The following is a 20,443-nucleotide window of genomic DNA, read 5'->3' as shown; positions in this document are numbered from 1 at the left end:
CATGTGCCAACAGCTCACGTAAGAACTTAGAAGTGATAAACGAAAAGAGAAACTTGAATAACAGCCTCTTTCAGAATGACCTCCTTTGGAGGCTAACAGTGGACTATTGTGGTCGCAATGAAGTCGTGCTGCCGCTGAGCGCTGCTGTGCTGGACACGTTCGAACTTCAGTGTGAACTGGAGTCAAAGGCAGCCAAGTGGTATGCTACAATTGACATGCCTAACACATACTTCCAGATCCCTTTGGCAGCAGCATGTAGACCATAGTTTGCTTTCACTTGGAGGGGTGTCCAGTACACCTGGAATCAAATGCCCCAGGGGTGGAAACACAGACCTTATATTTGCCATGCTCCCTTTTTTGCTGTGTATGTTAAACCGGCTTTGGCTTTTGCAGTTACACAAATCAAGTAATGAATACTCTGACCAGGAATAAAGGGGCCCTGCCTCTAGCCAAGTGAAAGAAAGGGACAACCAAGTTTACTGGACGGTCTGGGTTCGACGGTCTGGCACATCAGCCCCACAGGAGACAGCTCGTGCCATAGCACTTGGGCTGGTCTGAAGAAGACAAGATGTGAAACAATATGCTTTACGCCACAGTCAGGGACCACAGTCCCATGCTGGGTGCCAAAAAAAAGACTGTCGTGGTGTAACCCCAGCTGGCAACTAAGCTCCTCACAGCCGCTTGGTTGCTTATTCCCCCGCTGGGATGGGGGAGAGAAGGGTAAAGTGAGAAAACTCCTGCATTGAGATAGACAGTTTAATTAAGTAAAGCAAAAGCTGTGCACGCAAGCAAAGGAAAACATGGAATTCACTCACTACCTCCCATCGGCAGGCAGGTGCTTAGCCACCTCCAGGAAAGCAGGGCTTCAACCATACGCAACGGTTACTTAGGAAGACAAACGCTGTATCTCCAAATGACCCCTTCCTTCCTTCTTCTTCCCCCACTTAATATGTTGAGCATGACGCGATACAGTCTGTGATAGCCTGTGGTCTGCTGGGGCCAGCTGTCCCGGCTGTATCCCCTCCCAACTTTTTGTGCACCCCTAGCCTGCTCGCTGGTGGGGTGGTCTGAGACGCAGAAAAGGCCTTGGCGCTGTGCAAGCACTGCGCAGCAGTATCTAAAACATCCCCGTGTTATTAATACTGTTCACAGCACAAGTCCAAGACATAGCACCAGACCAGGTACTATGAAGAAAATGAACTCTATCCCAGCCAAAACCAGTACAATAGAGAAGTCTAATGCATATTTAAGACACATTGTTTAGGATTTACAAGTGAGAAGAAAGCAGACAAGACAGTATGTGAAAAATGAATTAAGCAAAATATGCTAGTAGAGATGACCAAAGAATGCTGCCAGTGTTAACATCAGAAACCTGACAATAATACTGCTCTTCTGAATCACTTTCGGGTTACCATCAACAAATAAGTGCCTGCAGAAAACAAAAGTATCTTTCTAAATCGTATTTATTCCTAAAGCCAGTAACACAGCAAAAATGGAAAAAGGTAGGTAAATGAAAAAAGGACGCAGAGAAGCTTGTTCCCAAGCAACACAACCCTACATTGATGTCTGAGCCAACTTCAAAGCTGATGCTGCTCCAAATCAGGGATTAGACTAGGTAACCCCCAGCAGTCCCATCAAACCTAGATTATTCTATGTTTTTAAGCTTGTGTATTGGAGAAAGGAACTTGATGATGGAAAAGCAAGTTCAGGGAAGCAGGAAATGCACAATAATGTGTACAAAAGAGGCTAAAGAAGCAGCAAAAGGAGACAATGTTACTCTCATTCCTCTGCCTCTCTTCATTGCTTTGGAAAAAAATAATTTTCTCATTTTATTAAACATGTGAATGACATTACATTACTACTTTCTTTAAGTAACAACTACAGCCGCTGCAACTTTCTATGCTTTTGCCACTAGGATTGGAGACAAAGAGAGCAGGCCCTGCACTCTGTCCTGAGAACAGCAGTTACACTGTACATCCCACAGACAGAACTTAACCATAAACTGAAAGGTACTTTTTCAAACAACACTATGCTGTATATGTAATCTCATGTAAATCCAACTAAAACAATCACAAGAATTCTATTTACACAAAAATTCCACCTTAATAAAAGCAACCAGTGTGAACCCTGCTTTTCATCCAAAAAACCCTCTTGTGACAATAAAAGACCTTTGATTGAATCATTTTTCTTTCCAATTTAAAATACACTAGTTGGTAGAATCTAACTGAAAATATATATTTAACTTTACATCTTAATAAACATTCAAATTCCAATTATTTGCCAACTTACATAGTTCCATTAGTGTAGACTGTGTCACTTCCCTCCACATACTGAACCTGGGCTGGGTAGACATGCTGTACCTGTTGCACAGTCTGCACTTGCTGTACCTGAAAACAAGAACACCAGAAATTTGGGATATTGTAAAGAAGGACCAATGCTTCAGTGCACGTAATGGCTTCTAAACAATATGGGATATCTCTGTTCTTAAAATTACTAACGGTATGTCATAGCAATAGCAAAAAAAGTTACTGTTCTTACACAGTGTTTGTGCTGTTAGTCTGGTAAATGGAGCCCCAACATTGGAGATGCATGCTCATGGAGCAGTCATACTTTCAGCACCAAAGACAGAATTAACTGGAAAGCATAATAAGGATGGAATGAAGTGTAACTATGCTTTGCATCGAGCTGAAGAATGTCATTTACTATGGGAGAAAGGATCATCTGGTCACATGTGTGCCTTTTCTTATTCAATTTCAGCCCTGAATAGTACATGCCTTAAAAATCACAGCTCAAATGTGTTGCAGCAAGTTTAGAAATAAAGGTTCACATTATGATGGTTTCGCTTTCATTTAACTGGAGTTGAACTCCAGTGATACAAGTTTTTTTCCCAGTAATGCTCTGATTCAATGTACTATTACAGAATCACACAATCTTAGGGGTTGGAAGGGACCTCTGTGGGTCATCTAGTCCAACCCCCCTGCCGAAGCAGGGTCACCTACAGCAGGCTGCACAGGACCTTGTCCTGACAGGTCTTGAATGTCTCCAGAGGAGGAGACTCCACAACCTCCCTGGGCAGCCTGTGCCAGGGCTCTGTCACCCTCAGAGGGAAGAAGTTCTTCCTCATGTTCAGATGGAACTTCCTCTGCTTCAGTTTGTGCCCATTGCCCCTTGTCCTGCCGCTCGGCACCACTGAAAAGAGTCTGGCCCCATCCTCCTGACACTCACCCTTCAGATATTTGTAAGCATTTATTAGGTCCCCTCTCAGCCTTCTCTTCTTCAGGCTGAACAAGCCCAGCTCCCTCAGCCTCTCCTCGTAGGAGAGATGTTCCAGTCCCTTCACCATCCTCGTAGCCCTCCGCTGGACTCTCTCCAGTAGCTCCACATCATTCTTGAACTGGACGCAATACTCCAGATGGGGCCTCACTAGGGCAGAGCAGATGGGGAAGAGAACCTCCCTCGACCTGCTCGCCACACTCTTCTTAATGCACCCCAGCACACCACTGGCCTTCTTGGCAGCCAGGGCACACTGGTCAACTGGTCATCCACCAGGACACCCAGGTCCCTCTCCACAGAGCTGCTCTCCAGCATGTCAGCCCCAAGCCTGTACTGGTGCATGGGGTTGTTCCTCCCCATGTGCAAGACCCTGCACTTGCCTTTGTTGAACCTCATCAGGTTCCTCTCTGCCCAACTTTCCAGCCTGTCCAGGTCACGCTGAATGGCAGCACAGTCTTCTGGTGTATCCACCACTCCTCCCAGTTTGGTGTCATCAGCAAACTGGCTGAGGGTACACTCTTAACTCTTTATCCAGGTCACCGATGAAGAAGTTGAACAAGACTGGGCCCAGTACTGACCCCTGGGGTACACCACTAGCTGTCAGACTCCAACTAGACTCAGCGCCGCTGATGACAACCCTCCGAGTTCTGCCATTCAGCCAGTTCTCTATCCACTGCACCGACCACTCATCCAGCCCACACTTCCTGAGCTTCCCCAGGAGCATCTTATGGGGGACAGTGTTGAAAGCCTTGCTGAAGTCAAGGCGGACAACATCCACGGCTCTCCCCTCCTCTACCCATCCAGTCATGCTACCGTAGAAAGCTATCAGATTGATCAAGCACGATCTCCCCTTCCTGAATCCATGCTGACTACTCCTGATAACCTTCTTTTCCTCCACTTGCTTGATGATGACCTCTAGAATGAGCTGTTCCATCATCTTTCGCAGGATGAAGGTGAGGCTGACCGGCCTGTAGTTCCCTGGGTCCTCCTTCTTGCCCTTTTTGAAGATTGGAGTGACATTGGCCTTTCTCCAGTCCTCGGGCACCTCTCCTGTCCTCCAGGACCTCTCAAAGATGATGGAGAGTGGCTCAGCAATGACATCCGCCAGCCCCCTCAGCACTCGTGGGTGCATTCCATCGGGGCCCATGGATTTGTGGACGTCCAGATCGCTTAAGCGATCCCTCACACAGTCCTCCTCGACCAAGGGAAAGTCGTCCTCTCTGTAGGCTTCTTCTCTTACCTCTGGGACCTGGGATTCCTGAGGGCCAGTCTTAGCACTGAAGACTGAAGCAAAGAAGGCATTCAGTAGCTCTGCCTTCTCTGCATCCTCCGTCACCAGGACGCCCACCTCATTCAGCAGTGGCCCCACATTGTCCCTAGTCTTCTGTTTGCTACTGATGTAGTTGCAGAAGTCCTTCTTGTTGTCTTTGACATCCCTTGCCAGCTTCAATTCCATGTGGGCCTCGGCCTTCATCGTTGCATCCCTGCATGCTCAGACCACGTTCCTGTACTCTTCCCAAGTGGCCTGTCCCTCTTTCCACATTCCAAGTACCTTTCTCTTCCACCTGAGCTCTGCTAGAAGCTCCGTGTTCAACCATGCAGGTCTCTTGTCTCCTTTGCTAGACTCCTTTCTCAGGGTAATGCACCAATTCTAAGCACGAAGGAAGTGACGTTTAAACAGTGACCAGCACTCTTGGACCCCCCTGCCTTCGAGAGCCCTGACCCACAGGATTCCTCCAAGTAGCTCCCTGAAGAGGCCAAAGTTGGCCCTCCTGAGGTCCAAGGTTTTGATCCTACTTATCGCCCTGCTTCCGTCATGCAGGATCCTGGACTCCACCATTTCACGGTCACAGAACCACCACTATTATGGAAAAAAAACCCCAATCCGAGTAACCTGTTTCCCAGAATATCATCAACTGTAATGAACTCTGACAAAACCTGGTTTTACATCAATGAGTTAAATAACAAAAGGCATGGATTATCTTTACATATATTGCTGAGCTGGCAAGCGTGTTTCATAAAAGGACACTACTAATCACAAATCCATTCCTTTGGCTCATATACTATGTAGGGAAGCTCCAGGTTATGCAAATTTCCTCTCCTGTCTTCATTTTTTGTCTTCTGCCACAGTATTTTACACCTGCCATCATTTACAGAAGCCGCATTTCGGTTCAAGAGCAGTCCAGAATCTAAAAGATGAAAAAGACTTAGGTATTTCACAGACTGGCACAATTTTACCCAAGGAACTGAATCAAGAAAGTGACAATGCACATATCTAGTCAACAGATTTAACATAAACTACTTTTAAATGACTGTTACTTTCCTCAGATATTTTGTTACAAGGCAACTTCAGCCTGATCCAGTTGGTCCTAAGAACTGCAAACACCATAATCCCAGACGAATTTGGGTTTCATACATTTGTAGATCATCCCCAAGAGCTCTTTCAGAATACCCTAGTTTAATACCTTCAACTCTGCTCTGTTTTAAAAAGTGCTGTAAATTAGCACATTCTTCCTAGTCTTTTGTATTGTCTCAGACTGTGAAAGGAAAATCTATGTTTTCACAGAAATCTTCCCTCAGGTTGACATTAAAACCTGAATTCTGAAAAAAATAAAACACCCAAGGTTTTGAACTCAGCTACACTAGTGTGACAGAACACACTAGTGTTTTGGTCTAGTAACAGCAATGAGATACAAAATGATTGTTAAAACAGATACTAAAATCCCAAGTTTTCCAATTTCCCGCATGAATTGTTACACAAATTAATAAATATATCTGAAATACAATTTCTCAACTTCAAAAAATATGAAGATGATTTCTAATTATTAAGGTAAAGTACAGCTGTGTACGTTTCCTCTCCTAATAATATTTAGTTATTTAACAGGAAGATTCAATTCTCAGAGTCAACACAAAAATCTCTGATCTAAATCCTGCTCATTACTAGGCTTTAGAGCAATTTTTTAAATTAAAAAACACAAATAGCTGTATTGTGCAAACATCTTTTCAAAGAATTAAACTACTTCTATTTCCATCACCTTTGACTCCATAAGAAATTAATTCAAATCATAATTTCATGGAATGGGCTTGATCCAAATCCACTATGAGAAAGTTATGCCTGTAAACTTGCTACTAATTAGCACCTTCCAATATTCAAGTTTGCCAGTTTGTGACAAAACCACGTGCTCATGCAATAATTGGCTAAAACGTACATGTGCTTTACTGTGAAACATATATGCAACATCTTATGATAGTTTTAAAGTTTTACTCTAGACGTATATCTTCTTCTTGGGTGACTCAAGTTCTACAACCTTTAATCAATAGGAGTCGTCATTGTTCATCACTATGACAGAGCACCAAAGGATCTACTTAACCTATACAGTGAGAAAACATCTTGAAAGCAGACTTTGTTCTTAAAACCAGCAACGTGCCATGCAACAGATATGCTCCATTTTCTGTCCCAGTAGTACAGCTGGGGAAACACTGTGGAAATGCTGCTGCTGTCAGTATGAATTCCATGTTCTGGTCTAACCTCTCCCAAAACGCACTTTGTTCCCTATTCACACACACTGAATATGGCTTAATCCCTACTGAACAAACCCTAGTTTCCCTGCAACCTGTATCCTGATAAAATGGAACTCTACAGTATGTACAAACACAACATTAAAAACTCACTACCAGTAAATGCAGGTCACATTCCCATTCTCTACAAGGTATTATATTCTCCTATTAATCTTGCATACAAGCTGCTATCATTTCAAAAACAACAGATTCAGCACAGTGCAAGACCTTTACCACAGAACTGGGAGAATACTGCAGGGACAAAGTGGTACAGAGTGTATCAAAGTTCAGTGTCTATTCGACAGGAAACTGAAAAATTCCAAAATGTTTATTTTCTGATTTTCAACAATAAGAACAAAATAATTTTCCATCAAACAAAATATATTAAAAGAAAATCTATTTATTTCAACTTTTCACCAATTTTTATATAAATTCCTTATTAGCCTAATATGTACGACGACTAGAAATGTTGTGACTGTTTATGCAAATAAAGTAACTTCTCAAATCAAATCAACATTTATGACTGGCTACACTACAGTGCTATTAAAACATCCTATCTACTTTTGTAGATAAAAATGTTTTTCCTTAAAATTTTAACAATGCAGCTCAAGACAAAAGGGACACTGAATGAGGTTAATTTTTTTCCAGTACAGTAATAAAAAAGACAGTTTATAAAAATGTTGTTTTGCTTCAGCTTCTCTGAAACTCAGTACTGCTATCGTTAAATTGATTATAGTGCCCAAGGAAGTTTTGTCACTACATTCTATTGCAATGTACATAACAACCTTAAGGTAGAGGAAGTCAGAGGTAAATGAAGAAGAGAAGGCTGTGAGGGGACCTAACAAATGCTTATAAATATCTGAAGGGTGGGTGTCAGGAGGATGGGGCCAGACTCTTTTCAGTGGTGCCCAGTGACAGGACAAGGGGCAATGGGCACAAACTGAGGCACAGGAAGTTCCAGCTGAAGATGAGGAAGAACTTCTTCCCTCTGAGGGTGACGGAGCAGTGGCACAGGCTGCCCAGGGAGGTTGTGGAGTCTCCTTTTCTGGAGATATTAAAGCCCCATCTGGACAAGGTCCTGTGCAGTCTGCTCTGGGTGACCCTGCTTTGGCAGGGGGGTTGGACTGGATGACCCTGCCATTCTGTGATTCTGTGAAATATTTTTCCTGTCAAGCAATGACAAATAAAATAAATAGGTGACCTTTAGGATGGCCTTGTATGGGAAAATTCTGCTATGCTGAAAATCTTTGTTATATGATACCTCCAATAGTAATCTTATTTCCTATTTTATTTCAGTTTGGAAAAAATGAGAATTCAACCTAATGCCTCTGGATCTTCTTTTTCATCTTCAACGACAGGAAGAAATTAAATGCATGTATCTACTCTCCATGAGCGTAAAACTATTTGAGAAGTTGGCTATGAGGAAACAAGACACCACTAAAAAAAAATGAACAATTTTTGTGGAAATTGTAAAATAAAATATATTTTTCTTCTCTTCTGTTTTAATCATTTTACTTGCACCTTTTAGTAAGCTGTTCAGGAATTGTATCAGCTATGTTCTTTAGTTTTTGGGGCAGAGCACAAACTGGTGATCACAGAGAGAATATTCACCAGAGATCTAAACCTAAACAGATTTCTTTATTAAAAAATACTCCAAAAATTAAATTATTTGGGCTGAAAATAGAAAACACAATGAAATATTTTTTAAAAGTGACAATATGCAAGTTCAAAAATTGTATGTTCTGGGGTGGACTGGTGAGCTAGTCATGGTAATTTTCATTATTGTCTGGCTGGAAAACACAAAATTAACTGACTGGTATAGGAAACAATGAGTTAAGTAGGGTCAGACAGAAGGTCTTTCATTCCTCTTGCTTCAGTGATTCTAGCCTAAAATAAGTAACTGGAATAGGATTACAAGTAAGCAGCTGAAATCTTCCAGGAGAACAAGAGGCAAATGAAAACTTACTTCAATGTACATGTGTTATTATAATTACTAGTTGAAGGAAAAAAAAGGAAAATAAGTTATATTCTTAATAATACTGCCGCAGAGGAACAAATGAGGGACCAAGTTACACTGCATCTATTAGAGTTTGTCAACAAAAATAAAGTGCATAAAAGCATACTGAAATGCAGAAATTATACTGAAGCATAAAACCAAAATATATGAGAGAATATTGATTCCCAATGAAAAGTGCTTATGTTCAAAGTACTACTAAGCAAAGAGTAGAACAATGGGCAAAATATATAAGGATTTTTAAACTCCATTTGAAAAAGAACATATAATTATCCATAGTGCCTATGCAAACGACTTAGATGTGCATCGCTTTCTGTTCTCAGAGATAAAAATAATTTTTGTGCCTTCATTTGTCTGGATTACTTTTGGCAAGCAACATATAAATAGCACACGTTGTAATATTCTAAGCACATCCATATTTTTATAATGGCTAACGTCAGTTCATGATTATGTTTTTCATATGCTAAACATGATTTTGCATTAAGAACAATTTTGATTAGCAGAAGTCTGCATCTCCAGTTAATGATACAATTCTGTGTGAATGCAATGGCCATCGTGTATGGTGAACATGAAGAAATGCTTTTCTCGGCTTCTGATGCATGGATATACTTCTATAAAATAGATTACGTGAGTAGTTTTAGTTTTGTTTCTGCAATTTTTCCACAATGCATGACACAAACTACGAAGTGAGGTTAGTTTTTAATCCTTAGAAGCTTACTGCACTGTACTAAAGAGCGCCCGTTGAAAAACCCATGATAAATTAGCAAAAAATCCCTGTATCTGACGAAACAAAAGACTAAGAAAATTCCTCAGGCTTTTAAAATGGAATTTAATTACACTTCCAGCTTCTTGGTCTTCATCTTGTTGCTTTTTGCTTACATGTGGACGTGTTTGTCCCCTCATCACTACCTTCTGTCCCATCCCAACAGCGACAGCTGCTGTGCTGCACAAAACCAGCTGCCACCAGTATCACTTGTACCGGAGTGGAAGGCCAAGTTTTCATTAATGCTACCTTTTTATTCCTATATTTGAAGCATCACAGCAGGCTTTTATGAGCTCCATATTTATATCAGCTACAGGTGAATTAGGGATTTCTTTTAGCTGAAAATATCAAAAGTTGCTCTTTCGCTCGTTGCTTAAAAGACACGATGCTTCAGTACAGGCGCAACTGTAGGAAAAAGGCTCTTAGTCCACCCTTCCACTTAAACAGCTTGCTCTTCCTCAGGGCAAAAATGTTTCATTTTCAGAAAGGTACCATATATTTTGTGAGCATAAATAAAACACTGATGCCATGAAAACAATCACAAATCAATACATTCATGAGATGTCATTTAAGTATGGTGTACATACAGAAATGTAAATACAGGAAACAAAGACATCACTAGGAAAAATGAAATACTATACACCACTAACATTAATTAAAAACAAATTAATCTAAGGCGGTATTATTCACTAAAAAGTACTAATAAATTACTGTAAACATGATAACACAGAAGTCTCAGCTTATGCCAAGTTGTTGCATATACACAGACACATTACAGTATTTTTGAATTTAGCAAAATTTAAGAAGTGCCCTATTGTTTTCGTGAATTATATTCACAAGAGAATCTAATCCAAATGTGAATATTAACACATATTTTGGATACAGCTGACATTATAAAGGAGTCTCTTATAAATTACAGAAAAAAATGAAAGCAGATCTTACATACTATGCACCTAAAACCTTCCCTTCAACTTTCAACATTAGTAACTTTGAACATGCAGAAATAATAAGCCCTATCTCTGCCATCAAGAGTGACTTTATGAAATTAGAACTCTTTCTCCTGATTTTCTTTAGGCAAATTTGCCCATTCCTATCAAATGTACATAATGGTGACAGTAACTTCAGGCAAATCCAACCTATCCACTAGTAATTCCTCCAGGCAGATCACACCTACAGTTTCCTCGACACAGTGATTGTTTAAATGTTTGGTTGTTTTTTTTTAACCCTACAGTTGAAATTACCTATCCCACCTACATTCTTCAACACATTTCCTCCTGGCATACCACATTCACATCTTCACTCTTCCTTTCCTCCTCATCACACATCAACTTCTGTAACATATCCTCTGTCTCTACACAAATCACCTACACATACCATGTTTTAACAACTGAAATACTTTCTGCACTGGATTTCCCAACTTTCTTGTTGCATCTACAAACCCTGGAAAAATTTTACGAAACTCCCCTTCCTTGGCTGGGTGATCCCTTAGCTTTCCTTTCTGAAACATTATGCTGATTCCTACAGTCAGTGCTAAGAGTCAGCTGGAAAAATACAACCTGACATCCCCACAGGGAAAAATAATCCAAAATAATGATGGAATATTCAATGAAAGGGAATATTCAGAAGCAGCAGTACTAAAGGGGATGTATGTAACTTTGATCAGGGACAGTTATACATAGTCAGACAGTGCAATTAAAAAAAAAAAAAATCAGTTTCCTGTCCTCATTAAGGTATAATCAAGCAAGAAAAAAATAAACGTAGTCCTGAGCTTCTGTGTTTTGCCATGAGTATTACATAAATAAAGGATGATTGGAATAACTTCAGAAAAGATAGAGATAGTCAGTGACAAAGATTAATCCATTATTTCTGTGGGAAAATAAGGAGCCAATTCTATCTTACAAGTTTTCAGAAAGGTAGAAATTTTGCACAAGCAAAGTTTGTAAATACCAAAGCCCTGCTCATTCTTCATTCGCTTGTGACAAAAATAGAAAAGAAATGCACAGGAGATCCTGCCCTTACAGTTCAATCAATCCAATGACTAGAACTACGATACTATAAAAAAATCCTATAAGCCACTAACTTATTACTAATCTTCGATCCTTCACACTAATCAGTACTTCACATGGCTAAAATTCAGTACTTAGCATCAGACCATCATACGTATATCCTATTTGATTAAAACAAGCAATTACGTAGCCCTACCAAATTTCCATCTTTTCTCTGAAAAACTAAAATATGGGAATAGCAAAGAACAAATCACAAACTACATCTATTAAACATCCGCTAACATGAAAGAATATAAAAATCACACAGACTGTCCAGATTGTATTTAATTTCTTGCACTTCACAAACCTTACAGAATTTCACAGAATTTCACAGAATGGTAGGGGTTGGAAGGGACCTCTGTGGGTCACCCAGTCCAACCCCCTGCCGAAGCAGGGTCACCTACAGCAGGCTGCACAGGACTGCGTCCAGGCGGGTCTTGAATATCTCCAGAGAAGGAGACTCCACAGCCTCCCTGGGCAGCCTGTTCCAGGGCTCCGTCACCCTCAGAGGGAAGAAGTTCTTCCTCATCTTCAGACGGAACTTCCTGTGCCTCAGTTTGTGCCCATTGCCCCTTGTCCTGTCACTGGGCACCACTGAAAAGAGTCTGGCCCCATCCTCCTGACACCCACCCTTCAGATATTTGTAAGCATTTATGAGGTCCCCTCGCAGCCTTCTCTTCTTCGGGCTGAACAAGCCCAGCTCCCTCAGCCTCTCCTCATAGGAGAGATGTTCCAGTCCCTTCACCATCCTCGTAGCCCTCCGCTGGACTCTCTCCAGTAGCTCTTCATCTTTCTTGAACTGAGGAGCCCAGAACTGGACAGAGTACTTCAGATGAGGCCTCACCAGGGCAGTGTAGAGGGGAAGGAGAACCTCCCTTGACCTGCTGGCCACACTCCTCTTAATGCATCCCAGGATCCCATTGGCCTTCTTGGCAGCCAGGGCACACTGCTGGCTCATGGTTAACCTGTCGTCCACCAGGACACCCAGGTCCCTCTCCACAGAGCTGCTCTCCAGCAGGTCTGTCCCAAGCCTGTACTGATGCATGGGGCTGTTCCTCCCCATGTGCAGGACCCTGCACTTGCCCTTGTTGAACCTCATCAGGTTCCTCTCTGCCCAGCTTTCCAGCCTGTCCAGGTCACACTGAATGGCAGCACAGCCTGCTGGTGTATCCACCACTCCTCCCAGTTTACAAAAGGGTTAACCTGACAAAATCTCCTATAAATGTCAGCTAAGTTCAAGCATCATGGAAGCTCCAACTAAAAGCTAACACAATATTCAAAAGCCTGTCTTAACATTTAAGTAAAGAGACAGCAAGCTATTTAACAGTGTGAACTCCGGAGAGAAGTATCTGAAACAATTCTTGAGTCACGAGTGGTGAACTCTGAGCAAACACACAATGACAAGCATTTAAATAAAATTTTATAATTCCAAATGTAATGATTTTCTGAAACAGTTTTTTTAAAAACAAGCTTGCATCCTAAAAGATATGTGAGCGTACAAGCAGCAACTACAGTAATGGAACTATGAAGCATTATAAACTGAGTCTGTACATCAGGAAAAATTTGTTAGTGAAACGTATGAGACTGTGGAACACACACATAAAAATGCACCACACTGAATTTTAAAACTAAACAAATGATGAAGAATTTAATTTAAAAGTGCTCCACTGGCACTGAAACAAATTAACACTATTTAACAAAGCAGGTCCAGTCTCAGAGATTATGAAACTGCGAAGTCAGTTTCTGATGAAAAACAACATCAGATGTCACTCAGAGTACACGTCACACGTATTGCTGATTTCTGTGTATTCCAGAAAAGTCTGGGACAGCTGTCATTGCTTTCACACTCAGTCCGTTTTCCATCTCCATACTTTTCCTTTTCTCCTCCCATTTGTTTCAGCCACCACTCCTTCCAAAGCTTGCGGGTGCTGCATAGGTAAGTGACCATCTCATGTAACAGAAGTGTGCACTGTGCTGCCTGTTACAAAAACCTTCTTACTTCCCTGGCAAATGCACATCGCTAATTAGCTATTGTTATACCACAAATACTTTCATGGCATTGTGCAAAGATCTGCAGGGAGTCAAGCCTAGAGATGCAAAGGACAGTGCTTTTCATTTTTACATTTGTATTGCACTTACTTGGACATTCAAACGAAAGAAGAAATAATACAGCCAATAATATTCATAACAGTTTCGTTCTTCACAATTTAAAGGAAAAAAATTGTAAACACTGAGTAACATAAATTAAAGCAAATTTCTATGAGCTATTACATGAATTCTGTAATAACCTACAGTTAGAATCATATATGTCTACCACTGGTGCTTATCAGATGCTCTAGTTAAGGAAAAGATCCTGAAAACAGATGGTCTTTCTCTGGCTATTTTAATTGCAGCAAAATAAAATTGGTAAAAACAGAGCAAAAGAGTTCATTTAGCAGCCTTGTACAAAAACTAAGTTCTCCACTACACGGTGAAGAACTATCCTTCCCGAATTTTGTTTTAGTGTTCCTAAAACTAACAGCCACCTACCTGCTGCTGAACTGGCACTTGCTGTACTACCTGTGTGGGCACTGCTGCCTGGCCAGCCACGGATGTCTGCAAAGTCACAGTCGAACCTGTATCCGATCCAGTCTCTGATGTCTGCATCGTGATCTCTGAATAAAATTAAGAAGTAAAATTAAAAGGTTAATGCATTATTTTTTTTGTCACTTGGGTTAGCACACTGATTTATGTCACATCTCTATTTGAATCTCAAAATTAGATAATACCAATCTTAGTATTAGCCAAAAGGTTTTTCCCCCTATTAACACATGAGTACAAATGGGTTTTTATCTTACTTATCTTTTATATTCAAAATATCTTTTATTTACACGTACAGAAACATACATTACTTCTCTGAGTTTTGTCACCATAGGAGTAACTCAGAAAAATCAGCAGCAAATCTTCTCTCAGCTTGTACATAACTGGTCATCATTCCAAACTGTTTTTTCTCCAGCTTAATGAATTACACTAAAAAACTCTATACATTCAAATTAAAAGTTAAACTTGTAACAGGCCACAGAATGAAGGGCTATAATCTGGAGAGCAGACTCTGAAAAGCATTTAATGAGTCACAGTGAAAAAACAACTGAAATAATCTTCAGTGGAAAGTATTCATGAAACTACTGTGGTTAAAATCTGAGAAGAAACTTTTTGATACTAAACCCATATAGAAATACATACGCAGTAGAATAGTGCCTAAGATCAAGGCCCTGACATTTTAGTAGAGACAGCAGTGACAGGACGAGGGGTAATGGTTTTAAAGTAAAACAGGGTAGGTTTAGGCTAGATATAAGGAAGAAATTCTTTACAATGAGGGTGGTGAAACACTGGCACGGGTTGCCCAGAGAGGTAGTGGAGGCCCCATCCCTGGAACCATTCAAGACCAGGTTGGACAGGGCTCTGAGCAACCTGATCTAGTTAGTGGTGTCCCTGCTGGCTGCGGGGGGGTTGGACTAGATGACCTCTGGGGGTCCCTTCCGACCCAAAACTTTCTATGATTCTATGATTTAAAGGGAACAAAGCAAATCTGGATAAAATACAGAAATGGTTTGAGAATCAAGGAAAATGCCTTACAAAGAAAACTTATCAGAAAGACAACCAAGGATGACTTATGCCTTCATACGAAACATACACGGGGAACTATAAGATTCTTCAATTTGCACAGCAGAAATGGCAATACAATTGACTGGTCGAGAAATCAAAATTAACTCCAAATCAGGAATTAGACTTCTTTTTTTTTTTTTTTTAATTTCTTTCAGGAAGTGGATGATTAACTGGTGAAAATAATAACCAGATAAGGCAGGTTCTTCTTCACCTGGTACCGTCAAAACAGAAGACTGTATGCTTCTGTGAAGAAGTAGAGTAAACAAGTACAAATTACTAGTCTGTAATACAAACGTTCCGTGATCCAAAAATTCTACTGCCCTTAATCTCTATTAATCTATACTAGCTACAGAACACTCTGGCAACCTGAGGACCAAAGTCACTAAAAATGAGCATAGCATTATCATGCATAATAGAAGAGGCTTACATGAAAAAAATCTACAGACAGCTAGAATGTCCTGTCCAGGTGATTTTTTACATTAACTGAACAGACCCAGATGGCCGACAGGGAAGAAATTACACTTTAATCCCCATCTCCACCCCTCCCCAACAAATAACAACCTCCCCCCCAAAAAACTCTATATACTTTTAGACAAAACCATAATAAAAAAATGTATAAATGTGTCTACTCAGTGGCATACCAATATCTACATGGAAGAATTCATTACTGTACCAAAAAAAACCCAGAGCCTCTCAGAAAATTCAGTGTTCTCCTAGTTTTACAACTGAACCAGCTGCAACAACAGATCTTCCTTTTAAGGCTGGGTGGCACAGGAGTTTAAGCTAGTTTAAAGCTGCATTTCTCCCTCCAACTACCTCTGACTCGCTTTGCATTCAAATATAGTCCGTGCAAATCAGGAAAGAGCTACACAAATTTGGGATGGGGGCAGGGGTTAGAAGCAGGACCTTGCTAATTGGAACCATCCTTGGTTTAAACTCCATGGAATCATGCTTATGGCTCCTGACAGATTTAATTGCTTCTTCTGAAATATTCATAGAGAGTGATAAATTGTTGAGCAAACCTATTTGAGATTAATCAATAGACTCTCAGAGTTATCATATTGACTGACCCCTCTGCTTCTTTCCAGCACTCCTGACAAAAGTCAGGACACAAAATGAAAAGAGAAAAGGAATAGAACTTAACACATTACCATCAAAATGCTAAAAACCCTACCAACGAAAATGGATGTCCACAGGATAAATGTCCACACCATGCTGCTAGAAATCTACGACCTAGCTGCCATGACTGAAACCTGGTGGGATGAATCTAATGACTGGAGCGCAGCTATCAATGGCTACAGGCTGTTCAGAAGGGACAGGCGAGGAAGCAGGGGCTGGCCTCTGTGCCAAGAAATGGTTAGAGTGTGAAGAGCGGTCTCTGAAAAATAGCCACAAGCAGGCTGAAAGCTTATGTGTAAGAATTAGAGACAAAGGCAACAAAGCAAACCTTGTGGCTGGTGTCTACTATAGGCAGCCTGATCAAGGGGAGGCTATTGACGAAGCCTTCTTCCTCCAGCTCCAGGAGGCTGCATGCTCGCAGTCTCTTGTACTACTGGGGGATTTCAACCACCCCAACATCTGCTGGAAAAGTAGCACAGCGAGTTGTAGGCAATCCAGGAGATTCCTAGAATGCACTAAGGATAACTTCTTAAGCCAGGTAATGGACAGGCCTACCAGTGGGGATGTGATACTGGACCTGCTGGTCACCAACACAAGTGAGCTAATTGGTGATACCAAGATTGGAGGCAGCCTCGGCTGCAGTGATCATGCATTGGCGGAGTACACAGTCCTGAGGCATATGGGTCAGGCAAAGAGTAAAGTCAGGACCCTGAATTTTAGGAAAGCAAACTTCCAGCTCTTCAAGGAGTCAGTCAGTAGGACTCCCTGGGAAATGGTCTTCAGGGACAAAGATGCAGAACAGAGCCTGCAGATCTTTAATTACACTTTCCACAGAATACAAGAGTTTATAGTCCCCAGGTGTAAGAAGTCGGGCAAGCAAGGCAAGAGACTGCCATGGCAGAGTTAAGACTTGCTGGTTAAACCAAAGAGCAAGAAGGAAATGCACAGGCAGTGGAAGCAGGGACAGGTACCTTGGGAAGAGTGCTGCCCAGCTGTGCACGAAGGCCAAGGCGCAGCTGGAGCTGAACTTGGCAAAGGGATGCAAAGAATAATAATAAGGGCTTCTATGGGTATGTCAGCCTAGGTTATAGGTTTGTCAGGTCAAAGAAAGTGCACCCTCCCTAATGAACACGACTGGCGAACTGGTAACTACAGACGAGGAGAAAGCTGAAGTACTCAACAACTTTTTTGCTTCAGTCTTCACTGGCAACCTCTCTTCTCACACCTCTCAAGTGGATGGACCTCAAGACGGGGACTGGGGGAGCAACGGTCCCTCCCACTGTAAGAGCGGATCAGGGTCGTGACCACCTGAGGAACCTGAACAGACATAAGTCTGATACATGGGACATACATACATACATGGGACCTGACGAGATGCATCCCAGAGTCCTGAGGGAACTGGCTGATGTCCTTGCCAAGTCACTCTCCATCATATTTGAAAAATCACAACAGTCAGATGAAGTCCCCAATGGCTGGAAGAAGGGAAACACTGCACTCTTTTTTAAAAAGAGTAGAAAGGAGGACCTTGGGAACTACCAGCCTGTCAGCCTCACCTCTGTGAGGCTTCTATGCAGGCCTTCTATGAAGGAGTGACTACACCAGTGGACATGGGAAGAGCTATGGATGTCATCTGTCTGGACTTCTGTAAGGCCTTTGACACGGTCCTCTACAACATCCTTCTCTCTAAATTGGAGAGATATAGGTTGGATAGATATGGATGGACTGTTTGGTGGCTAAGAAATTCATTAGAAGGTCGCAGCCAGAGGGTAGAGGGCAACAGCCTGTTGTCCAGATGGAGATCAGTGACGCGTGCTCTTCCTCAGGGGTCTGTATTGGGACCAGTACTGTTTCATATCTTCATCAATGACAGAGACAGCGGGATTGAGTGTAACCTCAGCAAATCTGCAGATGACACCAAGCTGAGTGGTGCAGTTGACATGCCTGAAGGATGGGATGCCATTCAGAAGAAACTGGACAAGCTTGAGAAGCAAGTTTGTGTGAATGTCATGAGGCTTAAGAAGGCCAGGTGCAGGGTCCTGTACCTGGGTCAGGGCAACCTTGGGTATCAATACAGGCTTGGGGATGAAGTGGCTGAGAGCAGCCCTGTCGAGAAGGACTTGGGGGTACTGGTGGATGAAAAGCCGGACATTAGCCAACAATGTGCACTCATAGCCCAGAAGGCCAACCATGTCCTGGGCTGCATCAAAACAAGCGTGGCCAGCAGGTCGAGGGAGGTGATTCTGGGTCTCTGCTCTGCTCTGGTAAGACCCCACCTGGACTCCTGCATCCAGCTCTGGAGCCCTCAGCACAGGAAAGACATGGACCTGTTGGAGCTTGTCCAGAGGAGGGCCACAAAAATGATCTGAGGGCTGGAGCACCTCTGCTGTGTGGAAAGGCTGAGAGAGTTGGGGCTGTTCAGCCTGGAGGAGAGAAGGCTCCGGGGAGACCTTACTGAGGCCTTTCAGTACTTAAAAGGGGCTTATGATAAAGATGGGAAGAGACTTTTCAGTAGGGCCTGCAGCAACAGGACAAGGGGTAATGGTTTTAAAGTAAAAGAGGGTAGATTCAGATGAGATATAAGTAGGATATTTTTTACAATATGGGTGGTCAGACACTGGAACAGGTTGCGCAGAGAGGTGGTACACACCCCACCCCTGGGAACATTCAAGGTCAGGCTGGACGGTGCCCTAAACAACTTGATCTAGCTGAAGGTGTCCCTACACACTGCAGGGTGGTTGGCCTAGATGACCTTTAAAGGTCCCTTCTGATCCAAACAATTCTATGATTCTATGCTTACTGTAAAATAGTAAATTTCATACTTCTTTTTGCCTACACAAAATGTTGTATAAAACCCAGAATAAAGTTATTTGATGCTAAAATCAGTGCCACAATTGCAGTACCAGACCATCCTAAATGAAAACCAATAGTTTTTCCCTTAATTCCAGAATTAACAAGAACATTTAACTTCCAGTATTAACATGCAGAAATAAAATTTTCTTTAGCTGGCAATTTGCAATCATATTAATGTTTCTGCAGATAAACTAACAAGACATTGCACCATGTAAGACATACTTAGCGCACTAGACCAACCTCATCCACACTGTAACATATGAACTTAAATAAACTGAGTCAGAGATAAAGAAAACTATTCTTCTCAAACAAAGGCAAAAAGGGAACTTGCAATTTATATGCATACGCCTAAACATACCTATGGAAATAATAACCATAGCAGTGATTATTATACCTTTTGAAGAGAGTCACAGCACAGCACAATGGGATACCAAGTATTTTCTGGGGTTTCCAAAACAAAAAAAATGACATAGACAACAGAACATTCTCAACAGAACACTAACGAGTTGAGTATTTCAGTTTTACACTTAAACACTCTAATCATCTTCTAAATTTGAGTAATTCATGTTTTACTCAGTCCTTGTGCAGCACAAAGTCACTGCAAAGGAAGAAATGCAAGGAAACTGGCTTTTAAAGAAAACTATGAAGTTCAAACTACATTTAACTGACTTGTAAATGATCTTTCACTTGATGAAGTCAGAGATTTTAATAATTAAATATTCTTCCTATTAAGAAAGCAAAGCCAACTATTATTTAAGAAAAGTTAATTTTCTTTATATTGAAATTACTTGGAAAACGATCTTTTGTAACTGCTATTTTCCACAATCATACATAAAAGTCATCAGGCAATGTTTTATGCATCAATGTTGAAAAATAAAAAGAATAAAAACAATGTGTAGTGTAGACACAGTCCTGTTTAGTCAAAACAACAGTTCTACTAATTAAGAATTTAAAATTTTTCAAATGTATCAGAATAATCCTATGGATATGTCTACTCACTTCAGGATATACCATCCCCTTAACTCATTAATCATCCGTACATTCTTCTCAGCCCATTACCCTTGACTTGGAAATTTCCTTCCCAATTGAAGTAAAAAAAGAGCCAGCTTGTCTGAGCAAGCCTGCACTCACTTTTATATGTAGCCCAGACAAAAACATTGGCAAGCTGGCAGTATA

The 20,443-nt window shown here is 41.4% G+C and overlaps 1 protein-coding gene across 5 annotated transcripts in view; it reads right to left on the bottom strand.

Moving 5' to 3' along the window:
* Positions 1-20,443, bottom strand: part of RFX3 (regulatory factor X3) — a 147,001-nt gene that overhangs the window by 62,823 nt on the left and 63,735 nt on the right. For all 5 annotated transcript variants that reach the window (XM_075410679.1, XM_075410677.1, XM_075410678.1 and 2 more), the window contains exons 2-3: positions 14,183-14,307; positions 2,290-2,387 (exon numbers count right to left, since the gene is read on the bottom strand). In XM_075410679.1, coding sequence (XP_075266794.1) covers positions 2,290-2,387; positions 14,183-14,299 — 215 coding nt within the window. In that variant the 5' untranslated portion in view covers positions 14,300-14,307. The remainder of the gene's footprint in view (positions 1-2,289; positions 2,388-14,182; positions 14,308-20,443) is intronic.

This window comes from Opisthocomus hoazin, chromosome Z, assembly GCF_030867145.1.
Source record: "Opisthocomus hoazin isolate bOpiHoa1 chromosome Z, bOpiHoa1.hap1, whole genome shotgun sequence".
Classification (NCBI taxonomy): Eukaryota; Metazoa; Chordata; class Aves; order Opisthocomiformes; family Opisthocomidae; genus Opisthocomus; species Opisthocomus hoazin.
This window is presented reverse-complemented; position numbering and strand designations above follow the sequence as displayed.